The sequence below is a fragment of the Zerene cesonia genome, chromosome 10 (genome assembly GCF_012273895.1).
Source record: "Zerene cesonia ecotype Mississippi chromosome 10, Zerene_cesonia_1.1, whole genome shotgun sequence".
NCBI lineage: Eukaryota > Metazoa > Arthropoda > Insecta > Lepidoptera > Pieridae > Zerene > Zerene cesonia.
In genome coordinates this window covers 5,322,850-5,350,666 of record NC_052111.1, presented here as the reverse complement: position 1 = coordinate 5,350,666, position 27,817 = coordinate 5,322,850, and the positions used below count along the sequence as shown (strand labels likewise).

The following is a 27,817-nucleotide window of genomic DNA, read 5'->3' as shown; positions in this document are numbered from 1 at the left end:
GTAAAACTGACTGAGACTTCGATGTCTGTCTGTCTGTCCGTCCATCTCACGAACCGAAAGTTAGACAGTTAAAATTTACTGGGATGATGTATTTCTGCTGCCATTCAAACATCCTTATTATTATACTAAAAAATGAAGCTAAGCAACAGTTGGTACGGTCATGAATTGGATGGGTGATCAATTTTTTCGCAGCCGCTCTTCAGGTCGTATCTACGGAACGCTTAGTGGCGGGAGTCCGACCCACCCTTACTGATATTATTTTAAATAGAACTCAACCAACCGCAGAGAAACTACGTATATTCTCAAAATTCAAACTCATCCTGGCTGAAAATAAAGTAGTTTCACTAACATATCTAACTTATATTTTAATAACAACTTTCACAAATAACAATTTCAGGCAAACTTATAGTCAAATATGAACAAAGCTAACATTAGGTATATTTTAAGAAAAGAAAATAAGAACTAATAGAAAACCCCTGTGTAATATTTGGAGAAAAGTCGCAATAGGTAGCGCATTATTCAGTGTCACTAACGGGACGTGTGCCATAATATATGTTTTAATAAAACGGCATCAATTCCAGGCAAGGAGGCAGACGCAAATATCAAGAGCAAAAGATCTTCAATATATTATTCATTGAAATAGGAAACCCTTATAAATCCAGGTATCGCCATTAAATCATCGTCCCAGGATGAATATGAGCGTGCCTTTTTATACTTTCTAGGGCAGAGACCGTTTTGTTTCGCCGCCCTTGAACTACCCCTTCGTAATAATCTTTCACAGACCTTATGAATAAAGATCGAGTAGGTAAATAACAGGTATCAATACCCGGAATTCACTTAAACGCTTTTGTTTTAGATAAATATGCAGACATAAAAACACAATTGGTATTCATCAATTGGAAGGATCATCCTGAAATATATACTATTCTAAATTGTATGGTAGATATATTATAGGACGATCCTTGAATCTGGCCAAACGACACTTCTATTTCTCCGAAATGCTCCCGGTCGCTGCGACCTTCACATTAACAATGTATTCAGGCCTAAACAAAGAGAAACAGGTGGATAGCATGACGTTACATTCGCTGAAAGATTCCATAAAAAGTGTAATGGTACCCTCGTCACGTCCGGACATCTTATTTATCTAGTCACTGGCAAAATCATTGTTTCGTTCGCGTCGCAGTAAAAACACCCCTTATTACCAACGGCTAACAGATGACCTAAGAGCGTCCTTTGTCTTCGATTCTTGCGTGTGACGTTTCATTGTAAAGCTACGAAAATGCTGTGAAAATGAGGTGAACAAAACACGATCCTATTATACTTTTATTATTTAACAGCGTTTGTATGGGATAAATGTACGTTCATTGGGGAATAGCGGATCGCTTTAAAATGAAATATGTTTTAAGCGTTTTTGCGGATATGGATCTGATTTAATAACTTCAAAGAAACTAAATAAATAAAAAAATTGAGTTTCAAATAGATAATAATTCATGTAAACGTTTTATAAATGACGTTATCACATCTGTACGTTTTAAACACATTAAAAATATGAACGTGGTTACACGCAAATATCTTGCCTAAAATTTTATATGAAAAAGGATTATATTTGGCAACTTAATTTAGAAAACAACAACTTTATTCGAGTACTTACAACTCAATCAAACTGACGTGCTTTAGCTAGTTGCAAATAAAATAAATAGTTCTCGAGTCACAAATAACATGTGTCTATTTTAAATATCTAAGAAATAACAACCTTTATCTAACGTCCAACATTTTAAAAGGTCAGCAATTGTTTGTTACAGGGAACTGCTGATTCAATACCATCTCCGTTGAAGTTGTTTTCTTGTCCGATATACGACCGATTGTTGAAAAGTGCTTTTATTACGGTAGCTTGAAAATGTAAAAATATTAATCGTCTCTGGTCTGTATGTGCCTTAGTAAAGTAAAGAATGAATACGCAGAATTCATTATCTGAAACGTTATTAAGTAAATTAATAACTAGGCGGTATTATAATGAAAAATAATCTCGACAGACATTTTAGTTGTTTAGTCTTATCGATTCCACTGTATTCTTTATTATCTCACCTATCTTCGTTACCTCTTAACTTTTTACTTGGTATATCTATCTGTATGATTATTTTTTATATGCATGTATGTATGAATGTTTGTTACTCTTTCACGCCAAAACTACTGAATCGATTGCAATGAACATATAGGCAACTTTTTATCCCGATATTCCTTCAGGATACAGACTTGTGCGGGTGAACCCGCGGTTTCACTTTTCGGCGCAGCTAGTCTATAATATAGATTCTACATTATTATGTATATCTAAGCGAAAACATAACTTATTAGAGGCACAACGCGAAATACGTGTTGCGGCTCTAAATAAGCCTTTCCGTGACGTAGCTTAAATTTCTTTTCATATAATGGTATCTCCCACATAACTATACATACGCTGATGACGATATCACTTCAAATCACTTACAGACGTGAAAGTATTGAGGGACAATAGGAACATTTTCCAGCCGTTTATCGACAGAGGGCGTTGCGCTCTCTCCATAAAAAGTCGCATGCTGCTTTTGAATCGGCGCGATTGTGTAGTCCAATCACACTGGTATATCGCTTGAGACACAAGAGTACTCTGAAAATATTTATACAGGCTAAATATGTGGACTCAATCTTCAATACTGGTAGGATCTGGTTCATGGCAGTTTGCTTTATAACATTCTTTTATTATAATACAATAAACACCAAGTCATGATGTTATCACTACATAGTATAAAACAAAGTCGCTTTCTCTGTCTCTATGTCCCTGTGTATCTTTAAAACTACGCAATGGATTTTGATGAGGTTCTTTTAATAGATAGAGTGATTCAAGAGAAAGTTAATCTGTATAATTACATCTATTAAACAACTCCGGATTTAACGCGTGTGAAGCCGCGGGCAAAAGCTAGTATTATTATAAAATACTGGTATTCATGTAAAAATCATGTGATTTCAGATTGTTTTTCGGATGATTAAGGATAATAAGTGTCATATTCATAACTACTAAGTTTTTGTAAAAATTACAATATTTCAAACATAAATAGAAATAATCTTTGTGGTATTTTGTAAAAATTAAATAGCTTTTCACTAACATTCCACCATAAACACCCTGTCGTTTTCCTGCTTAAATAATGATAGATAATAGTGAATATTCATATTCACTATTATCTATCATTATTTTAGAGCAAAAATATTATAATATTACCTATACTAGTATAGTATTATGTTATCTGTGCCTATTCATAAAGCATTATCCAATGTTGCCATATATTTTAAAAATGATTATTGTTTTCGAACAAACCTTATCCATTATCCTCGTCCCAAACCAACAAGGGATCAAAATTTGTACAATCATTACAGCCATATACGTAGTTAGGAATACGTAGTATTGCCATGGTGCGGGCTGGGGGCACACGTGATACGCATTAAGTTATAAAAATTATATAGTAGTACTGGAAAAGTATTACATAATGCTTAGTCTTACAAAAAAACTGAATATGGCATACAGCTTCAATGTTTGTTCAATGCAGTTTCTCTGAAGTTATCTAATACTTTTCACAATGTGAGCAAAACGGAAGCCAGCATTTCCTCAACTTTCCAAGTCCATTATTTCTTTCCTGTCGTCAATCCTTTCCTTTCCCTTTAAAAGCGCCCAACGCATTCGCAGAGACACTAGCTCAGTGAATGTTCATGGGCGGTGATAATCGCTTACCATCAAGCGAGCCACTAACTAGCTCAGTTGCCCGCTGTGACATAAAAAATAGATATATTCTATACCTCAGTAGTATGTCAAAAAGTTTCTAGAAAATATACTAAGATCGATTCAGACAAGAATAAATAGATACTCACTATCAATATTCATATACTTACTAACTATTACTCACAAAATATTAGATACATATTTTGGTAGTCGTATAAACTTGTGGTTTCGTTACGATGTGTTAGAAATCGCGGTGATCAGACTGTAATTTTCAAACCTTTTCTCCACCAACTCCAAATATTAACAAATGGGTTTGAGCTTTTTAAAATGTGTACTATCTATATATTTTCTTACCAAGGTGAAGCGATACAGACAAACACAAATGATCCCAGAGGCGATGCTAAACTGCGTAAATAATGCCTTTGAAAATACCTCTTCAATCAGATAACAATACCTGAAAATATATACTAAACGATTTTACGTTCAAATCAATGTATGTTGATTATTCACAAAAATTCCAAAAGAATCTTCTCTAATACGAAATTCAACAATATTAAAATCATCGAAGTTTACTTTTTCGATAAATGCTTATTTAGTTACTTGACATATAGTTCGTGGGGGAATTTTGGATGGGTGGTAGTCTCTGGAAATTGAGAATACCAAAGGATTATTTCATTGTTAGTATCGTATAGGTGTTATATGGAAATATATAATAATAATAACATACAATTTAAAAAAAAGCACTTTATCCGTGGCAGTTTTAAATTATTATATTTACCCCGTCATCAGTAATTACCCCAATGCATAATTTTATTGTATTTTTTTAAATCAGCCCGATGGCTTAGGCTTAAATCGTCACAATATAAAATATTTTGTATTTACTTAAAATTGTTGTTTATTTTCTACTTACTCGGTAACATCTTCATAATGTATTAATGCTTTATTAAGTTCCGCTAAGATACATTTATCTAACTCTTTCGTCTCTCTTCCTAAACGTGCATCGCTAGGCCCTTCTCGCAAAAACGGTGACTGATTTGTTATATTTTTCATTTTCATTTGCAGTATATCCAATTGGGCTATAAGAAATATCATTAATCCCAAAAGAAACGTATCTACATTAACATTATTCAGCATATGAAAATGCATTCCTATACTTTGATAGAAATATATGGGATAAATGAACGCTTGTTTGAGGTCATCTGATAGAAAATCATAACCACACACCGGCGGTTCAAGTTTAACGGAAAATAAAAAGTGAATTATCAAAGGTGATGACACATGTGTCAGATTCGAAATATATGACACAATCGCATATATCTTCCAGCTTTTAACGTTGAATTTATTCGCTTTACGCAATATTTGACGCTCCATTTCATTATCTGTTTTAAATAAATCACTTTCCAAAATTGTCAGCAGTTTTATTATTTTCTTCTCCATAAATATAAAACACATCACTTTTGATAACACCACAAGTATTGTTAAATATAATATCATTTGCTCGATAAATATGTCCAATTGACGTGGAATAAAAAAGAAATTTACGGTATAGAGAAAATTATAGCCAAATATAAAAATTACAAGAAAAGCTTTCGAGTATACGGATAAACCGAAGTTTTTTGACGTATCTGGGTAAATACCCAGAATTCTCCAATACATTTTGTTTACTTTAAAGCAATTTAGCTCTTCTATTCCCATTTTGAAAAGTTTAATTTGATACAATTTCAATCGAATCAGAAAATTTACTAAGAATGAACTTTATCCTTTCAATGCTTCGTATAAATATTAAACTGATAATTAGTTTAATTAAAAAATTGGCCACAAAGACTTCACTGCCTTGTGATTAACTCGGGGTCAATTTAATACACGTGCGACAAAATTAATAGCAAATGCAAATAATAGTCACCCTTTGAGCAAGAGCCTGTTACTTTCCATTCCATAAATTGTGTTTTAACTATAAAAGAAATGCGCCATTAATCTAAATAAGCGCTACTATATGTTAATATGATCACAGAGGAATATAGGTTAATTGCGGAGAGTCGTATATTTTTTAATGAGATGCAATTAGTGAAGGTGACGCCGTCCACTCGCAAAATGGTCCAGCAGTTCGTTCTAATTACCAACTCAGTAAGAAAAATTTTAACTTATTCTTTATGGGCACTCCCGCATTTATAATTTAAACGTCAAAAGCACTGTTTTCATATAGTGTTGTAAATAATATTATTTTATTTTCCTCTCATTTATAGTGTTCTTACATTTGCATATTGTGCTTGTTGTTGCTGGAAACTCGCAATCAATCGTCGCTTCGCTTCATATGCAAATATTTGTATTTAGATTGCAAATATTAAGGAATAGTTTGTTTAAACGATATTCTTACAGTGTTGTTTGTTCCTTCGAACTAGCAGAAAGCTTTCAAGATTACTACAATAGTGAAGCTACATATATTTTCCTACGCTTGTTCAATTGACTTATCACTTTTTCATACAAAACAAGGCTAAACTTAAAATTAAACTGTTTCATACTTTTTGAAAACACATAAAAATTTAGTATCAACAGGTAACTTTGTTCGACTTGCCTTAGTTTTGAAAGTGCCATTAAATCAGCCGAGAAGTTAGTTTCAACATAACTGTCGTCGATTCAAGAACACTTTACGGGGGAAAAATTCTTTGAACTTTTAATTTAAGATCACTTGAACAAGATTCTTGGTACAGGTGTTGTTTTAAATATTATCAAACATGTAATTTGACTTTGATTCTTTGAAAATTATAATTTCAGCTCTGCCTCAGGTTAAGTACTTAAAAAAAACTCAAAACTTTAAAAGAAACTCAATTTAAAATGACCTGGTGACGTGATTAGCGCAAATACTACACAGTAAAAATTTACAATACGATAATATTGTTATATTTTCACTACATAGTATAAAACAAAGTCGCTTGCTCTGTTTGTCCCTATTTATACTGAAATCTTTAAAACTAAGCAAAGAATTTTAAAGGTTTTTTTTTTAATAGATACAGTGATTCAAGAGTAGGATTTGTTTATATCTATAACAACAACTACACCAAATTTAACGCGTGCGAAGCTGCAAGCAAAAGCTTGTATTTAATAAACGGTTCAAAAATCGACGCTATCACTGTCCCAACTGAACAAATATTGAAACACCTTCCATATTTCCTCTCATTAAATCGCCGGCTAAACTTCCCTTCTGAAAAGGGTACTTAAGCTTATTGTTTTCGTAGCAGCTATGAGCCTCGTACAATCCCCTCTTAAATCTACGATGTACAACAAAGGTAGAACATCTCTCGACGTGGGTGTCACGATATTTTCAGGAGGCATCATTAGGCCGGATAGTGTATACTAGACGATACTTTTATTCAGCAGATAGAAGCCTCGGGGTATTCGTTACGACGCGAATATACCCTCCCTTTGAGGCCTTTCCATCTTAGTTCCTATTGTTCTGACAATATCTACGTTTAAACGACGTTTGAAATAGCAAAATTTATTATTCATCCGCAGCTTACGAGCAGAAAGTGGCCGCGTCGTAAAGATGATTTGAATTTTTAAACAACTCTAAGCAGAAGATTAATTTGCGCCCACCGGCTGAAGACTTCTTAAATACAAACTTCACAATTCAGCTTACGATTTCAAATAATTCAATGAATGTATACCTAAATAACAAATGCCATAAATAATAATGAATTTGTTTCGTAAATATACAAAATTGATAAAAGTCGTAGATGGAAATTACAATCAAAGATAAATATTTCACAACGGATGGTTGACGACAGTCCAGTCCAGGTGCTATAAATAATTAAGGAGGAGAGGTCCTAATTTCTAGCACTGACGCCCGCTTTTCTAATCACATATCATTTGAGGAATACTTAGTTTTAGTTAGTTTCTTAATTAAACCCATTCCATATTGTATTTTTGCGGTCATGTTCTAAAAACATAGGTATCTTGCAACGTATTCAGCATGTTATATGGACAATATAAAAAGATCGGTAATGCTGAATTTCTATTTTTTTGAAGAACCTCAAACCAAATTTAACAAAAATGTGCACTCCAATTGGTGTCGTGGAAACCTCAATGCAAAATTTTGAACTTAGCGAAATGTTTCAATTTAATAAGAATTTATTTAACATTCCGTTTCTATCTTTATAAGCAATGCGCAATTCATTATAAATTAATTCGTATACCTACATTCCTTTTAAATGAAATATATAATAAATTATGTTTATTTTAGTTTCTCTCGTCGCTACAAACGTATTTAATTTTGTATTGAATTATACTTAAATACATAATCACATTTAGAATATTACGGATCAAAGCAAACATTTGCTGTACAAATTTCAATTTACTAAACTCGATGTGTCCGCAGTAATTGATGGGTTTAATTAACGTTATGTATAATATTAAACAAGGCTTTTTGAACCAATGTTTTGTTATCATTAAGCTGTACAATCTCATTTTGTTATTCTTACTAATTCCAAACTCGCATATCCCTCGACACCAGAGTTTGCGTTTGTATTTTGGTGTTCGCTGAATGTAGATTAATTTATTATTATTTATTCAAACTTTGGTTCATTGTACTGCAAAGATTAAAATAGGTAAAAATTAAAAATACAATTTTACGGTGCTCTACAAATTAATTACTGAGAGCGTTCTTAGCGCATAATATTATGTATAACGTTACACACATTTATTTCACAAATACGTATTGCCCCAGAAGGACAACGCCTCACGGAAAACATAATACACATTGGAGTTGGAAAAGATTTGATTATTCCACTTTCTGCGCGTAGCTTTGGAGTAGATTGTAGGCAAAAGTTCACACACATGAACTCGTGTTTATTCAGTGGTAACATGTTTTCCTTCAGCCATTTCCGAGACACGCACGCGTCAGTAATGGCCAAGCTCATTAGTGCTATCCTGAAGAGCTCTCAGTATTAACAGATAGCAAACTTGACAATGTTACACAAACTGTAACAAGAGGGAATGTACAAAGTTTCAAAACTAGATAGTTTTTAATGGTCGTTTTCATTCTGCGAAGTTCTGTAAACTCCCCGCAAGTGATTGTTACAATTACTTTGTTACGAGTTACGGCCACGGTTTTATTCTTGTTATTGGTTAGCTTGTTATTGTGCAAGGATAATTTTCATGTGGTATTATTTTGTTATGTTCAAAAATTGACTAATAGAGTATAGAACAATTTCATAATTAAGAGCATGTGAATCTACAAAGCCGTATCTTGCCAACGTGATAGATCTGAGCCTAAAATTCTCATAAGGTCCCTGCAGTTAAACAAGAGCTGATGATAACGAAAATTTATTTAATATTAAACTTTCTTATAACTACATAAAAAATAAGTAAATGTTATAAATATAGTGCCTAGACCAAAAATATATATTTACGCCCCTTTTTAGTAACATGTTATAGATAGTGTGTACTATATACCTAAGCACTATTAATTAAGTGACATAGTTATTACAGGGATAGATACCAAAGATAGGTGAAGTTGCGGCATAAGGGGCTGTGAACAGCAAGCTCCCGAGGGTTACCGTGTGCGTTTATAATGGAGATCACTTGCTCCGAATTAGGCCACCGTGACCATGTGAGACAGGAATCTGGCATCATCTTGCCACTGCCGAAGTAGTATATGGTCTTGGGAGACGAAATATTCCAGTAATCTTAAAATATGACCAACGTGTTCGTCTCATAGCAGCCAGAGTACAGCGAAACGTACGTTGCGAAATGAACTTTACGAGCAACATTTAAATTAACGATATTAATTATTATTGAAAGCAATTACTACGCGCCGTTCCTGATATCGTCGCACTAGTAATTTTAATCGACGACAATTTGAAGTTCGCTCGCTAATGAGTCCGCTTCGCACGTGGCGCCAGCTATAAGCTGTGAACACGTTCGCCCCTTTAATAGTTCCTAGAGATTTCCTAATCTTTATGGCTAATTCATAATACCATTTAAACATAATATAATGTACAATACAATGTACTATGTAATAAGCAATTGTGTTTGAGTTGGTACAAGCAGCGACGATATTCCCATTTCGGTTGGATGGAACTTCAGTTTAACCTGGACCTATTCAAGTGACAACAGTTATTTTAACAAAATATTACCCTTTTAAAGAACAAAACAATAAGCTTCCAACGAAATTCGTAAAAGATTTCACCTTATTGTGCTCCTACTCGCTTTTATTTAAATAACATCATTTTACTAAATTGTGCCACTGCATGTTACTGCATTATTAAACGATAATTCACTATACAAAATAAACACACATAACTGTTGGAACATCTCAAATAATATTCTATACAATGGAGAATACAGTTTCAAAAGTATAGCGAAAACATTTAAGACGATTGGACTAACGATAAGTTATACTTTATTGTCGGCTATCCTCGTTATTAGAAATAATAATTGAAATAAGGAGCTTTATTACGCACGATGAAACTTAATAAAATAAATATCCTGTCTGTATTCAGTTGTTATAACAACTAAGAGTTGAAATTAATATTTCAATCGAGTATAAAGTCGGTGAATTCCGCGCGAATAAGACCGACCAACGTCTGTGAGCCTTCCATCCCAAAGTATACAGTATATTTCGCCGCACACTAAAAGCTCAATGTAAACTAGAAGACATTATCATACTGTATTATATCCTTCTGGATTGTGGAGGAGTAGATTAAAACAATGGACGTGTTTGCAATTTTGAGAGCGGTGCAACCCTTTGGGTGCGTTTTAATTGCAGGGGTTCAGGTCGGGAAATGACTGCTAGTAAAATCTCTCGTCTTAAATTCTTAGAGGCTCTTAGATCCAGTCTCGTATAATGAATACTAATAATGTTCTCCGCTTAAGTGTTTTGCGGTCGAAAACGTTCTTGGAGTTAGCAATGTAGATCTCAGTTACGCGAAGTTATAAATTGTGCGAGTGAATGAGCTGCAAAACAATTGAATTTAATTTTAGTTAATATGAATGCAAATATTTTTGATATAATACACATAACTAATAAGGATTAGAATTGCCAATATTATTTTGTATAGGTTTTTCCTGTTTTCAATGTAGGTACATTAAACCAAGTTTTTTATATATCTTTCAATAAATATGAAAAAATCCAAACAGCAAACGTAATCAAGATAACATTCGGGATTATTTAACACATATATCATGACGTCAAACAAAAAATTTTAGTCCATTTAAATTATTAAATTTAATTCAAACTAAGTTTTAAATATGCAACATAAATTTTAGCTCGCCAACACTTTGCAACACAAGCGCTCGTTGAGGTAAAAACTAGATTTTATAACGAAAGTTTATAGTTATTTGTAACACATGTTTCACGAAATAGAATTCTGAAACATTCTTTTTATTAACATTAATTAGAAAACTGAACTCTGCGTAAAATATTTGTTTCAAAACCAAAGGCGTATCAAACAACAGGTTGAGTAGTCCTGTTTTTTACTGATTTAATATTTTTCCTAGTAATTTTCTATTATAATACTAGTATAAATTGTACTCATACATGTGATTTTTATGTTTTTTTTTTTGTATCTTTTATATTCCGTATGTGACTGAATATGTATTTATATTTAAAGTATTTAAATGTTTTAGTGGAAACTTTGCTGATATGTGTTTGCTATATGTCTATAATCTATAAGAATAGTTGTATTGTTTTTTCCCAAAGATAAATAAATAAATAAATAAATAGTATGCTATAATAGTGTCTGTGGTACAAGCTCTCCATCCACGTCTTTGCCCGTGTAGCAAAAGAAAGAGGCAAAAGACACGGAATTTTTTCCGCATAGTTCCCGTTTCCGTGGAATTCCTGACGAAACTTTCTTATATCCTGCCCTGGGTCTCAAATTCAGTAATTTAGGTGTCAATAAGAAACAGACTAACAGAGTTACTTTGGCATTTATAACATGAGTAAGGATATCTTTAAGAATTATCAGAGCTATTATAATATTTTGAAATAATTATTAAAAGATTAATTATTGTTCATCAACTAGATGAAATAATGAGGTTAATACCGTTTTTACCTAATTAGTCGTGGTCTTGGAAATTTCTTATTAATGTGAAAAATGAGTACGCTGTTTTCATAATCTGAAATTAAAATATTAATGGTAAATATATGACAACAACATACTTTATTAAAGTTAAACAAAAAAAACTCAGTTGTAAGTATAATTCTTAAATATTGTTATTTCGGATAGTACTTCAATGCAATAGCATAAATACCCATTACGAATAAGGCGCATGAAAAACGTGTAAGTGCTTTCCGTAGAAAAATCTTACCTCTTTGATAAAATACGATATAGTCTTACCGAAGTAAAGGTGGTCAAGGTCAGTGGAAGTAACCCACAACCAGTCAACGATATTTTCACTTGAGCTCTTTGCATGAAAAGATTAAGACTACTCTTGAAACTTTGTGATCTATGAATCCACTCAGATGTATACGCTGCGTAGACTAACTCTTCACTCTAAAAGTTTAAAATTTTTACTATCGCACGAAAGCAGAAGATTTATCTGTGTTTCTAAAAGGAAAGCAAACGTTAGAAACAGCATGTTTATAAGGCTTTTTATGAACTGTAATTCGTAATAACATATAAGACGGACATCATGAAATATTCCCTAAAATCAATGTAAGAACAAAAAAATGGTTGCCTGTAAAGTCGGTTTTACGGGCGAAGATTTTACGTGACAACGTCTTTTTCTCGGTACAATATTTATTGATATGAATATTACGCCAAGAATGCTCGAGAAAGACAGAGACACAGTCACAAGCACGCGCCGATTCAATGCGCCTAATTCTCTAGTGCTGCGCGCGCGGCGGACCGATCATAGTTCGGTGACTCATCGTAACGTTACCGGGCGTTACACTTTTTCATGAGTGACTCCGAGCCGCAACCTAATTTAAGACGTTGTCACGTCAAAAAAGCAATTGAATATATATAACAAATAACCTTATAGCTAAGCTGGGTCCCGAGGTAAGCCGGTAAAAAAATTTGTAGAATCATTGCACTACTGAATGGCGTTAACGTTAAAATAAGATCCACAGACACGGACTGAAAAATACAAAAGAATTTTAAAGAACCTGTATACAAATGAGCACGCTAATGATAAATTATCTGCATTTACCACTGATAGTCTGCATAGTATTGCGCATATAATCGCTGAAGCAACTCCTAGTTGTATAAACATTGTAATAGATATTAAATTTTGAAGTTTTGATGCGTAACTGAAATAAAGTTAATCATTAGCCCATATTTCTTACCACTGTTTATACTGTGAAGGTGCAGGCTATCTACTGCTCTGGTCATTGGCTGGACTGATGTCAAATTTCGGTAAACTTTTTATTCTAAACATTCCAGTTTCCCCACGATCTTTTACATTCGCTAATCGCAGTTAGAGACTATTTCGTTCTTGCATGCTCGGCTTGTCTCGAACCTCCAGATTTAAAACAATGAAGTTTATAGGCTAAACTATTACGACTGAATGTGGGATAGTATTACCTATACCTGTTTACCCTTCCCAATCCACTCCTTTTTTTATCCCCTTTTCTACTAACTATCTTGATACTACCTCTTGGTACTACCGCTGCGAAAATTCATGGCCGGTAGTGATAGCTTACCATTCGGCGAACCACCAGCTAAGTTGCCCGCCATGACTAAATGAAATTAGGTGCGTGACATTTCAACTTACATCAGCAACATTTCGTAGTGCTTCAAATACTCTTTGAGTTTTGTCATTACGGCTGTTTCATCACCGTCTCTAACTCCTTCTTCTGTAACTCTCGAACTAATTTCATGATGTACAACTTCCACTTGAGCAATTGCCATCATAATCAAGCCAATTATCAAGAAGTCTACGTTGATATTATACATCATATGACCATAAATACCGATGCATTGGTATAACCAAAACACAACGTAATAACGTTCTAAGGTTTCATCTCCAAGGAAATAATATTTACATACCGGTAGATCGATATTCGAATGTAATATGAAACGAATAAGTGATGCCAGTGATAAAGAAATATAAGCAAAATGACACAAAATTGAGTACGCTTTCCAATAAATTTTATATTGATTAACGTATCTATTGACTATCGCTGAACTTGTGTCATCATCGCCCTTAAAAGCGTCACAATCTAATAAATTCATCATTTCGCGGAGTTCATTTCGCTTTCTTAGCACCATGAAAACTTTTGCAAGTACTGAAAATTCAGTGAAGTAATATATGAATTCATATATAAGTACCTCAAGCATTTTGGGTGTAAACACTAAATTGAGAGAAAGTAATGAAAAATAAATAGGCAACGTAATAAATAAATAAATTACTGAATAACACTTATAAAATTTGTTTGGTTTGTTGCCAAAACATAAACCGAATATTTTAAGACAAACAAAATTCATGTGAAAACAATCTGAAATATTAGCCATGTTTCTGAGTTAGAAATATTGAGGAAAATGAATCGTCTAGGCACTGGTAACGTTAAATTACTTAAATATACATACAGTTATTGCCTCACTTGCACTATTATTATGAGTGCTATTTTTCTGATATATTCGTTCGCTATTTAATGTGTTATTAGGAAATTAAACACTTACGTGATCCAATTAAGTTGTTACACAAATTGATATTTCTCCCTTATTAGCGTTAGAAATTGCGTTTTTAATTTGTTTATTACTTTAAAAACTCAACCCTTTATTGTTTTATAGCTAATTACTTTGAAAAATTGCCGTAGACGCAATGGAAAAGTGGATAATATAATCCCTTTTTCAAAATAACACACATAGAAATATTAAAAACCCTAAAAGGACGGGTTTTTATTATCACCATTTCAGTTTCATCCTACCCCTTACCCTAATCAACAATAAGTCTACTTGTTTCCCATTCAGGCTATTTTGTGAATACCAGTGGTTCAATTATAGTATGTATTTGAGTATGAAAAGCTTTTCATACAATTATTAGCCCATTTGTTCAGAAAAATAGGAAGTAATTCTGCTCTTGCCCGAGAATGGCGCAAATATAATGCCAACGTCAGGACTTTTAATATCCCGAATGGCATTCACGCATCGCACTACAAAGTTTGCTGAGATAGAACTGAGAATGAATGAGGCTCAACTCATACCTCGCGTAATGATGGCTTCGGGCCATGACTCATTGTAGCTGCAGTGTGAGCCCGGAAAATTAAAGCAACTAAACTTGCTTGAAATTTTCACGATAGGCATGGACGGCGCATCGCGGAGCAATTTAATTCCCACACACTTTATATGTAAACGACGTGGTTAGGGGTAATTTTTTCAACGAAATACGTGTATCGCCGATGTGTTTTATCGCTGGAAAGGGGAGCTGTATATTCATCAGCTTACGAGAGCTACCTTTGAACTTTATTAGATAAATTATTTTTGAAATATTTAATACCGCCAACATTTTTTTCTTCCTGTCTTTGTGTACAACATACAACAAACAAAATAATATGACATCACAGCCAATTACACAAATTAAAGATAAAACTGTAAAACCGCCTCATCAAACCTCATAGAACTGAATCCAATATAATGTGTAACTTCACAATAAAGTAGGTAATGAAAAAAAATCTAGAAAGGTCTAGAAAGGTCGTTCGTTATCTAAAAGCGGGTGCGCTCTCTCTTTAGTATGCATTAATCACGCGCGCGGTCGCCACCGTGATTGAAACTAAATCCTACGGGACACCGGTTACTGCCGACTGATTACTGACCGCAACATCACCGTACCTGGATTAGGTTATTTAAATGGAAGGATGTGACAGTATATTGAACTGCTTGTTCTATTTGCTTTGTAATTTGCGTGCCGTTTGTTTTTATTTTCAGCTCGTAATTTAATTTAAAATTTTGTGTCCAGTGGACGTAAACTGCAAAATTTTAGGTACAAAATGCTTTATATGACGGCATTAACTTGTATATCCAATCGGAAACCAAAAGAAATATACTTAATCGCATCAGAATAATTATGAAACGTGCGCACTTTAAAATTTATTTTAAATGTATATATATTTAATATGATTATAGCAAATTTTGTTTCATCAACCTTATAAAACGGAAAAATATTTTGACAAATAGTGTAATCAACGTTGTGAATGGTTGGGAACAATAAAAGTTTCAGTATCCATTTTCCAACTATGAACAATAAACAATTTGCGCTTGTAAAATAAGAGTAATTACCAGCATCCACGTGAAACGGTACGAGTAATAAATCCATTTAGCGCTGAAGGGGGCGCTGATTCCTCCCACAAAGCGAAGCGGCTATCTCGCAATTTAAACTTTACACCTGCATGCATTTGCCTGTAAACTTGTTAACGCCTCAAATGGGTAATGACTTTCATTTATCCCTTATTTCAGCAGTCGAAAGATACTTAACATTCATGATATTCGTAGTTTTTCAATCTGTTTTGAATTAATTCTAATTCTCTGAATCAATCTAAACCAACACTGCAATATCATATCAATGAATATGTTTTTAGTCAAACACCAAAAATTACATTTGAACATATAATCTGCAAGGTTTCAGCGAAAATCAATATCAACATAAACCCTAGTAACCCCATCTCATATATAAGATGCCTGAAGAGTAAATAATGAAAATGCACCAATTGGCTTTCCTCATATACCCACTCACATAATCACTGTCCGCCGTAACATATTTAACTTTTTCTGTTCGGAGACCCTGTGAAAGAGAAAACGAAGAACACTTTTTGTGAGACTGAAAAAGTGGTGTAATTTATTTTCCCTTGGTGCAATATTTAGTGCTGTCCATTACTACAGTTCGCGACCGAACATTATTCACAAAGATCCATCTTTTTTTCCACGGCCGCAACGTGTGCGGTCCTACATATTAACTTTTTCATACATTTTATTCAGAACATATCCAATATTACTTTTCTTCCTTGGAATAAAAAGTAAACATGTTTATTTCTTACTCCACCACAATGATTGAATTTGATATAAATACAAGAGTCGTTTAATATTAAGCTATTTAAATATGTTACAGAGTGATTGTAAATATTTCAATAGGGAAGGAATCTCGACACTGTGTTTGACATCATTTTAGGAAAATGTTTACGATTTTGAAAGCGTACACTATTGTTGAAACTCGGATGTCCGCCGGCGTCGCATCTCTAATGCGACTTGCACTTAGGCGTGTTTAGTTCAATCACCATTCAAATACTTTTATGACCGACTGAGTGCAGGAGGTAATGATAAAGTACCTTTCATGAGTGTACCTACATAAAACTGAAAGGAGTTAAATTTATTTCTGGCTTTAGTAGAATCTTCAGCTTGTGTCCCATGTCTTTTTTTATGTCAGGCAATGGAGCTGGTGGGTCGCCTGATGGTAAGCGCTACCACCGCCCATGAACAATTGGAGAGGTGTAAGGTCGAATGCAGACCTTACGCTTCTTCAAATGGATTGCCGACTGCAAATTGGAAAGGGATTAGAAAAGGATAGAGGAATAAAGAAAAGGACTCCCCGGTGCGAGCTAGCCCAATTCGTACCGAAGCGTGCTTAACTCCCGCAGCTAAAAATATCAAATAGCACATTTAGGAGTATTGTAATGAGATTGTACAGTTCGTAATATTATGATCAAATTTACCATACATATATTACCATACATTCTAGCCACATGGTCAAGGAAAATTCCCAGGGGCATGAGATGTTTCGGCAAAAAGTACTTATATTCGGCATGTATATCATATATAGCATATAAATCATACATAGCATAAAATCGCTCCGTTACACCGTGAAACAAAAAACAACAATAAAAACAAACACACCTTCACATAGATAACGATTGTTAGTATATCAATAGATGACAAATGAAGAGGTAACGCAACCCGCTATGCTAGCCTGGCGTGTCCCTGGCTTCGTAATGTCTACGCGCATTAGGCTCTACCTGAATTTATTCGCAATACCTGACCTACATTTTCGTACTTTTAATATCGTCTGGATCTGGATTTATATGATACGGTGATCCATCGTTGCTTTCAAAGATAGTGTTTGATATTTGAGATAGTTTATTACGATTTCTCTGATGCTATGAAACCTTTTAATAGTATAATCATAAGTATAACCGAAAATCTACATCGTCGCTTATCACAATTACAATCTCTTCATCCTATTGTATAAAGTTACATTTTACTTGTGATTGAAAAAACACTATTCTCAGTCATATTAGTCGGTTCATTGACGGAAGAAGAGTAGTGTTATTCGAGTAAGTATATTGTATTTATATGTAATACATGTGCGTCTTTTTCTTTGGCACGCCCTGTAGCCAAAGCTGCTCGACGGATTTGAGGTGTCGTTGCAATCATCAGAATTGTGGTTGGTTATAGCTTTTTTAATAAAATACCACCGGCTAATGACGAAAAGGATTATAGTCTGCAATGCAATGCAAAAAACATTTATGTAATACATTTTCTGCTTCATTATAATAGAAAAGACCATATACGTAAGTCTTTAAACTCGTAGCGTTGCCTTCTCGAACATTCTATACTCATATTGTATAATCAAAATAAAAAATTACCTACATGAATTTTGTCTGAACTTATAAAGAATAGAGTTTAATACTAATACGATCTTAAGCCCCATAGCTATATCTTAACAACGTTACATTGCAAGGCATTTGATCCTTTACCTAAAGCTTACTGATTAATTCCCATCTGTATAATTTGGTTCCATTGTTCCGTTAGCAATTCTGTCTCTTACTTGATTCTAACAAGGATCTAGGGACTATATCTCCTAGCAGGCATAATATGTAGCTCTTCTAAGATCTGAAGACTAATTTAAATCTCTAATTAACCCACTTGTATTCGTTTATCACTGCTAATGAAATGAGAAAGTAACTCTGTCTGTCTGTCTATAACTTCTTCACGTCTAAATTACTCAAACGATTGGAAATTTCATGACAAGATAGAGAACTCGATAAGGGACACAGGATAGTTGCTGGAAATCCTACTGGAAAGTAAACTATGTGAGTAATATCGCGAAATTTTTTTTTTACTACATGGGCCAAGCCGTGGGTGAATACCTACATTTTGATCGATTCGATTGATGTAAGTGAAGTAACTTTAACTAAGTTAGAAAATGGAAAAGAAAGATGTCTTGTCTGATTTTTTTTAAATATATTTTAGAACATATTATATAAAGAATAGCTGGCTGATTTAACATACCTATATTATCTATTTTTAGGCACTTACTTCGAGTTAAAAATGATTTCCCATAGGCGCTACTTGAAATAAAAAAAAAATGTTTGAGTTCACAAGCTTCTCATATTATTTTAATGCAAATAACTTATTGTGAAAGGTGAGTGTACGTTGCAAGTGGCCCCAGATTTTCAAACCAACACAAAGCCTTTCAGACTTTTAGCTAACGGCTTCTGGTAGAGTTACTGCCATAGATTATGTATCTACACATTAACATTAGCATATTTGAAGACACATCCTAAATAAAAAGCTTTATTCTAACTATCCAGTACTAAAAATAGTACTGGATTATATAAAAAAGATTTCTATATAAGCTCCACAATGGATGGTTCAAATTCACTGATTTTTTTGTCAAAATACAACAACAAATATTATTACTTGGTATATATTTTTTTATTGTTACTACCATAAGGGTACTATGGTATACGCGTTTCTACACATTCAATTAATTGTAGCAAATACAAGTATTTGTTTAATATTATTATTTAGGTAACGATTGTTTTTTCACGTGTTATCTTTTTAGATTTTTTATATTCATATAAGAAGTTTAAATATAACATATCTGACGAATAATCTTTGTCATCTCTCGTTACGGAGTACAAGTGGCCCGCGTGCAGGCTTGCATTAAGTTGTATAAGGCATTAATGCACCAACGCGCGGGGGCGCATGACCAAGATTGCTCATATGAGTAACTTATAATGCACAACCTTTTTTAACTGCTATGCAACGTACTGAAGTCGAGGTAAATCGAAAGCGGAGCAAACCTCACAAATTAGCCCTGCAAAAACGCTCTTTTTAAAAGTGTATTTTGTTGAACTGTTTTGCAGTCATTTTTGAACCCTCTGCACATAAAATGGATTGGATTAAGAAATTTTGAAAGAATAGAAAAAATTCGATCACGAGGCAGGATTCGAACCTGCGTTTCTTGCCTAACCGTAGCAACGCCTAGCCTCTCGGTCGAATCCTGCCTCGTGATCGAATTTTTTCTATTCTTTCAAAATTTCTCATTTATAAAGCATTTCAATGCTATAAAACTAAAAATTAAATTGGATTAGATTACTTACCTTATAATCTGACTACCTACTACTATCTATTTTTTTATTATTGTTGTCTAAAATGTAGGCATCGAAAAAACCTGTCACTATTGTACGAGTATATTATACATTTTTAATTATTTACGATCAGAAATATGACTGTGTACGCAGTTCCTCCTACCTCATTACATCTCAAATAGGTATACATTTATCAATATAATATCTAAAGTTATATTCATTTAAACGTACCCCAAAATTATTAAATTTCGCCTCAAGGCTTGAAAGCCTAGGAAATTACAACCCCTCTGCATGCAGTAGGAACATCAAATCGTCATGAAATTAATAAATGAACGAAATGCCTGAGGTGTTTGTTCATACCATGAAGTGATTTACTTACAGTCTTATTGAAGAATAAAGCAATTCCACTGGGAGTCAATAGAATAATTAATATTTAGTATTAATTATTAAGTACGTAGGTACTTTACATAATAACATCTACAGTTGTGACATAGGTAACAATAAAGCTTTATAGGGTTACGGAAACCCTTCGCAAATAGAACGGGGATTGTAACGATTGTAATATTGTTGAGTATTCAAATAGTCCAATACCTTATGCCTTCATTAAACCTATGTTTTAATCTGTCCGACATATATTGTTACTCTAATAAATGCAATTATGGTTTAAATTGTATTGTTTAAAATAAAATCATCAATAAGTTTTTATAAGAAATCTATAGGTACATAAAATTACTCATAGTATTTTAATGTTGTTGGTTGTGGAATATAATAAAACATCCCTCAAAATTAAAAAAAAAAAATGCATTGTATGTACTCTTGTGCTGCAGATTGAAAGTTGTATGCAAGACCGTAATATTACCACAGACTATAATATTACATGGGTAATATACACTGCGCTTCCGTACCTATTTGCAGTAGGTACCAAATAGTAGTTAAATACTACGAGTTAAGGGTTACTAAACGGGTACCTACTCTATGATATTTACGCTTTTGGCATTTCTTTAAGTATGATTTGACAGTTAAGTTTGACAACTTATAGTTTGATAGCAGCAATATACAAATTTCTAGGTTAACTTTAGATCACTGCCGGTTGTCTATTATTTAAACTATTAACTAAATAATATCTAATAAGCAAATAAATTCACAATGCGTTTCATAAAGAATTTAGAGAATGGGAACGTACGTGTAGGATGTATGACAGAGTTTCAAAGATTACCCAGCTGCAAAATTGAAACTCCAACATCTGCTCTCCTAACTCAAGTAAGAAATATCTTGTTAACTTGATTCCTTTAAAGATACATTTTGATTATAATATAAAATATACTAGGTTCATCATAATAATTTATTATTTGTAAACATACCATTTGAGCACTTGTATTTTAAAACATTGTTTTGATACTTTATTTAAACTATTTCAGGGTGGTAGCGTAGTGCATTTAACCGCTGACGTTCTTGATAGAGTATTTTCATCGCCACAACTCTTATGGCTGCCATTAACAAGTTGTCATCAATTAGAAACTGGTGTTAAAACTCAAAATATGGGAATTGGAAAGTTTGCGGGATTACCACAACATGTCACCTGTGCAACCTTACAAAACATTAATGAAATAGTACCTCCTGGCCATTTTGAACTAGATAAAGTTCCACTGTGGACAAAGAATGGAAAGAAAATGATAACAGCTGAAAGGTAAAGTTTTTTTTATCTATACCGCTCTGTGAACAATGATAATGTTTTAATTTTATAATTTATCAATGTATAAGTAGAGCTATTCTAAAGTTTGTCTCTTTGTCCTTCATAAGTCCGGGCAGTTTATCCCCCAAATATTTTATTTTTATACACTGCAGATATAAATTATTTGTGTAGTAGTATTACAAAGTATTACAATGTGTATTATAATTATTTTTTCTCTCATAGGTAATAAATACATTTAATAATAAAATATTAACAATCACAATTTCCATTCTTTACTATATATACATCTCTATTATTGTCTAATGCTCATATATTTTTTCTTTCTAAAAACTCCTATTAAAATCCAATATGACTAATAATAATGTTATGAGTAAAATAATTTTGATGTTTTTAAAGATGTTTGGAGTAAAACTATGTTTTTTCTAGAACACTTGCAACATCCTTTTTCAGATATATGGAATTAATGGAAGTTTTCAAACCAGATATAATTTTAGCTATTGCAGATGGCCGAATAGCACTTGATGAAGGACCAAAGAGATTATACAAGTCTGTAGATAGAACACAAAAAATGCTCAACATTTGTGTTGAAAAATATAAAGCATCTAAATCATTACAAGACAGTTCTCTTATAGGTGAGTAAGTAGCCTTAAATCTCTAACAAATTGAAATTTTTATTAAAAGATCTGATCTCACACTTAAATATAGCATAAAAATATTAGCTGAAGCTGTGCAATTTTCTTAATAACAAGAATGTCAATTAACAGCTCACAATATAAACCAAATTCTAAGACGGTTTTTTTTTCCTTCCTATAATTCTATTGAGATGTTAAATTTTATTTTAAAAAAATAGTGTATTCCTTCTTATCAATAAAACATCTTATCATTTACTTTATTTATGCTTTAGTGATCTTTTATACACATAACTACAATATTTTGTAAAACTAATTATATGTAATAATAAAGAGAACATAAGGCAATTATGAGTGATGCAATTAATTGTAAGAATAAAATGTTTTAAAAGAATTTTCTTAGTTTTTTAATAATTTTCAATCATACTAATATAATTAACCCATTTTCCAGTGAACTGCTTTGCTTTCTGTGTAATCTTTTGCAACATCGTAAAAAAATACATGCGACTTTTTATTGGGATCTGAGTGGAGATTAATTTACTAAAACATGTCGTTTAAAAACAATTTTCTTCAAAAATAAATTAATGTCAAGCTAATAATCAGTGCAGAAACTGCGAAATGTTCTGTTTAGAAATTTAAAAAGAAAATTGAAAAATGGATTGAAAACTTCATCATTATTGTAAATTTTTAGAGTACTTATTATTTCACAAAATGTTTATTGTATAAATATTATGGCTTATACTATTAATAATTTTATAAATAATTGTAAGATATTCTGTACCATCAGAAATATATCTCATGAAATTATTCTGGTTACTGTCAAAAATAAAAAAATATATTTGCTTTTAGGTGTAATTGTTGGAGCTGGTGATTTGCGAAGGCTTGATGAGAGCATCAAAAATATCCTAAAGCATAAGGACACTCTGGTTGGAGTTGCTCTAAATGGTTTAGCAGATAATGCTGACAAAATAATTAATACACAAGCAGAAAATTTGACTGAAATATTTAAAAAAATTGCAGTAAGTATTTATAAGCTTGGATAGCAAGAATTGATTAATAGATATAATCTACACAAAATAATATTCAATATTCAAAATATTGCAAAAAATATATATGTGAAATCATCATATATTCATACATCTTGAATGAATGAATAAAAAATTATTTATGGTATACTATATAAGTACAATTAAAAAAACTGAAGCAACAGTTATATACCAGTAGGCAACTGTTTATTTTTTGTTATGTACATACCAGGAAGTTGGTATTGTTTGAAAACATTATTTGTAAAAATGCTGTCTCCTCTGTCCTTCAATCTGTTGTCTACAATCCAAATGGTACATTTTACATCTTTAAAAAAAAACATTTTTTTTTTTTGCCAAGAATGAATTTTGTAAAAATATTATAGTACTGAACTCTTTGTCATAAGCAAACAAAATTCATTACAGGAGATGGTACCCAAGGACTACCTTAAAATATTAGAAGGGTGCTGGTATCCTGATGTAATTGTAACAGCCATAGAATATGGCTGGGATATATTTGATGGTACATTACCTCTCAAAATGACTAATCAGGGTTATGCTTTGAGAATTAACTGTGATATAGATGCTAATACTGAATGGGAGTATGCATTTAATATGAATATGGATCGGTGAGTACTATGTGTAGTATATTCTTAATTCTCAATTGTTTATTAAAAAAAGGGAAGAGTTATTTTTATAGATTGACAAATAAATGAATACCTTATTATAATTATTTCTTATTAAGGGCACACAATTTTCATTTCATATGCTAAAACTTTTTTCCGCATTATGAAATCACACAAATATTATAAATACGAAAGTTCTCTTGGGATAAAACAGGAATCTTGATACCCGGGCGGAGCTGGGGCGTGCGTCTAGTAACAAATTTATTAAAGAATGTTTTAAAATTCAGTGCAATCGTTTAATAATGATTAAATATAAATAAAAAATTTATAAATGTAAAAACACTTCTATTATAAATTTAATTCTTTTTTAACTGTTTATATCTTCCTAATAATTAGATTATTTTATGCATTTTATTTCAGATATAAAGAAGATTTTAATCCTATACTAGAGGGTTGTGAATGTCTCACCTGCAAGAAACACACACGGGCGTATATAAATCATCTTTTGAATACAAAAGAAATGCTGGCATCCATCTTGTTGAACATGTGAGTTATTTTGATTCCATTACTATTATAATTCAATACAATGACGCCCACACAGGCATAAACAAGGAAAGGGAGACCCCTTTCCTCGCCCTTTGCTGTCCTTTCATATTCCCTTTCCTACAAAGTTATAAATAAAGCAGAGGCGGTTAGTGGATGGCTGAATTATAAGAGCAGTGGATCTCTCTATCTGTCTACCCACCAGTACCTCAAAAATGAATATGTTATATATAAATGAATATGTAATGAATATGTTTTATTTAACTGACTAAGCTATATTGATCTTAATAATTTTTGTGTTGATCAATTTTTTTTATCTTCATCATGAGCGCATACACGCAAAAACACAATCCTCCTACGAGGGTTCAGGCCATAATTCACCACGCTGACCAAGGCGGGTATGCTGATGTCACATATCGCTGAACTTTAGTTTTTAATAGATCTTAGATCTCAAGATTCATAAATGGAAACAAATGAAAACAAATTCACATCATACATCAATCATCACCAATCGATTCAATTGGTGTTATTAAGTAAAAAAACGGACGAATTGTAAACCTCCTTCGTTTTTGGTTGGTTACTCGATTCGAGGCTATTTTTCTTTGTAACCTTTGTTTGTTACCTTTTTTATTATATACTAGCTACGCTCCGCGGTTTCACCCGCGTAAGTCCGTATCCCGTAGGAATATTGCCTATATGTTTTTCCAGTTGTCCAGCTGTTACGTACCAAATTTAATTGCAATCGGTTCAGTACTTTTTGCGTGAAAGAGTAACAAACACGCACATCCTTATAAACTTTCGCATTTATAATATTAGTGGATGGATTAGTGAATTAGTGGATGGATGGATAGGATAGGATAGTATTTATTTTATTATATTTTTAACTTTTTACTGGGTTAACGGATTTCAATAAAATTCTTCTTTTTTTTTAATTGAAAGCTGTCAAGTTCTGACAATTGAAAGGCTTTTTAATACAGTAAGCTGTAGGTACTTAATAAATTATATATTTATGTCAATTTTATGTCTAACAATGTTTCCCATAGTTCCAAAGAATTATGATTTAAAAATCAGAGCAATAAAGATTAATAAGAATATGGCTAGTTGTTTAGGATATATCATTGTCATATTTGTTTAAACACAATATTTTAATTATGTTCTATGACCGTGTATTAATATTGTATAATTTCTTCCAGACACAATCTTCACAACTTCGACCAGTTTTTCTTGCACGCGCGACGTCATATTGCCTCAAATACATTCGCTTGTTTTAAGAAACATGTCATCAAACAGTGTGAAATTATGAAACCGTTCCAGAAATATGCAGATAAAGCGACAGACGTACATACAGGACAGCAGCAGAAAAAGTTTTGTGCGAATAACTTTGATAGTAATAATGCTAGTGGTTGATTATTGATAAATAAGTTTTATTACAATCAAACAACCATTTTTATTTAGTTTTTGTTACTAAATTGTGAATTATAAGTACAATTTTCTAAAATAAACAAATTGTGTAGTTATTAACATTGTAAATATAAGACATAAATGTAGTGTAGTTAATTCATAATTTTATTGAAAAATGTGTAATGATTAACTATTTCTAATCTTATGTGTCCTAGGTTGATTATTAAAAGCGACAGAATGACTTTAATTAAAATTCTCGAGAGGAACCTAGGACATATACCTAGGTTTTAAATTGAGAATACTAATTTGAGTAAGTTGTAAATCATTCCATACTGAGAATAAATGTAGTGGTGTATTAGAAGTATATATATGTAGTTATGTAGTTTTAGAAAGGCGGAACATTTCTAGGCATTTGACATGCATCTTAGTGTTATGTGTGTTGTGTGATAAATTTCGCTAACGTTCATTCGAAGTTTTGCGACAGTTTTATTTATTATTAGCTGATTTTTTACGGTATCCTTATATATAAATGCTATATAAGAAATAACAACAAATTTTAATTTTTGTGTTATAATACTGGATAACGATATTACTTACGAATATTATGATCTAAGTGTTAAAATTAAAATATTGATTTGGCTCTCGTGAGTTGTAAGAAAGGTCATGTAAAACCTTTTTCCTGTTTTTCTTTTTTTTTCAGTACCGTGTTTAAATAAAAACATTGAAAGTAAGTAATTAAAAGTTTTTTAATATCCTAAAAGTTTTTATATATATTTATAAACGCTCAGTTGTACGTTTAACAGTATGTGAGCTCGCTGCAGGATCTTTTGATTCTTTTGTAAATTAATTATTTAACTATGAATAAATCTAGCATTTAAGATATAACATTTTCCAAAAACTCGTTTGTAGTTCTTAAAGTGAATTGTTGAAAAACAATTTCATACCAACAAAGTACTATGATTGTTTTATTGTTCTTTGTACCAGTATTATTTGCTTTTGTTACCTTGATTCATTATTCATGGAAATTAATGTATTTTGATGAATAAAGAAACGTTTCAGAGAAGTAGGCGTTTTATTAAAATTAATAAGCACACTAAAAGAAATGTATTAAAAAATTATGTGAATGTTTTAAAACTACGCCTTCACACTCTTTAGCAAAATTTGAGCGCATGAGAAAATGTTTTAAAATTAAATTCGTCAAATACTTAAATGCTCAATTTTGCCATTTAGAAACTGAAAGGAGCGCTTACTATTTCTTGATCTTACTTTTTTGCATGTGGTGTGGTAGTCGATTTCTAGTTTTTAGTTCAATTTGCAATAAAAGCGTGCTTTTTTTAGTTTTTTTAAACTATAATTAATTTTTTAGTCTGTTAAGAACTCATGTTGGAGAATTAATTTATTATTTAGACTTCTAGAAACAACCACTCAGTGGTCCTCGTATGATCTGATCAACGGGAATTGATCCGAAATCAATCGCCCTTACGGACCAACGGAACCCATTCTCATCATTGCGGTTAGTCTTTTTACGCCCCAGTTAATGGAAAATCTTAGGTTAACGTCGTTAAAGTGTCAATAGACCCTCGATGCGTATACTGTAGAACTCTCTTAGAAATAAGTATAATTTGTCAATTAGTTTTTTTCTCCCTCTCCCACAAAGAATCTGTGAAAGAATTTATTAATCCTGGCATATCCATTAAGGATAATGTTAAACTATTATTAAAGTATTGCAATGTCATCGGTCCTTGATTGGTATGCAAAGTTTCAAATTAATCAGACTTCTGGAAATGGGTGAAAATTAATATGTTCAAAGATTCCATTACATGCACACATCATAGATCCAGGCCAAGCTTAT

General features: G+C 32.3%; 3 protein-coding genes across 3 annotated transcripts; 1 reads left to right on the top strand and 2 right to left on the bottom strand.

Moving 5' to 3' along the window:
- Window positions 1-1,908: 1,908 nt before the first annotated feature.
- Window positions 1,909-5,464, bottom strand: LOC119829550 (odorant receptor 46a-like). The gene is made up of 5 exons (XM_038352112.1): window positions 4,656-5,464; window positions 4,100-4,199; window positions 3,347-3,448; window positions 2,486-2,641; window positions 1,909-1,971 (listed from the first exon to the last, which is right to left on the bottom strand). Exons 1-5 carry the CDS (start codon window positions 5,438-5,440, stop codon window positions 1,909-1,911), a joined length of 1,206 nt encoding a protein of 401 aa, XP_038208040.1. The 5' UTR covers window positions 5,441-5,464.
- Window positions 5,465-11,800: 6,336 nt separating this feature from the next.
- LOC119829628 (odorant receptor 4-like) lies at window positions 11,801-14,199 on the bottom strand. Its single transcript, XM_038352239.1, has 5 exons — window positions 13,460-14,199; window positions 12,896-12,995; window positions 12,721-12,822; window positions 12,082-12,237; window positions 11,801-11,860 (listed from the first exon to the last, which is right to left on the bottom strand). Exons 1-5 carry the CDS (start codon window positions 14,197-14,199, stop codon window positions 11,801-11,803), a joined length of 1,158 nt encoding a protein of 385 aa, XP_038208167.1.
- Window positions 14,200-21,089: 6,890 nt separating this feature from the next.
- LOC119829492 (queuine tRNA-ribosyltransferase accessory subunit 2) lies at window positions 21,090-26,664 on the top strand. Its single transcript, XM_038352021.1, has 7 exons — window positions 21,090-21,311; window positions 21,470-21,738; window positions 22,195-22,376; window positions 23,223-23,392; window positions 23,822-24,024; window positions 24,442-24,567; window positions 25,758-26,664. Exons 1-7 carry the CDS (start codon window positions 21,198-21,200, stop codon window positions 25,969-25,971), a joined length of 1,278 nt encoding a protein of 425 aa, XP_038207949.1. The 5' UTR covers window positions 21,090-21,197; the 3' UTR covers window positions 25,972-26,664.
- Window positions 26,665-27,817: the final 1,153 nt, after the last annotated feature.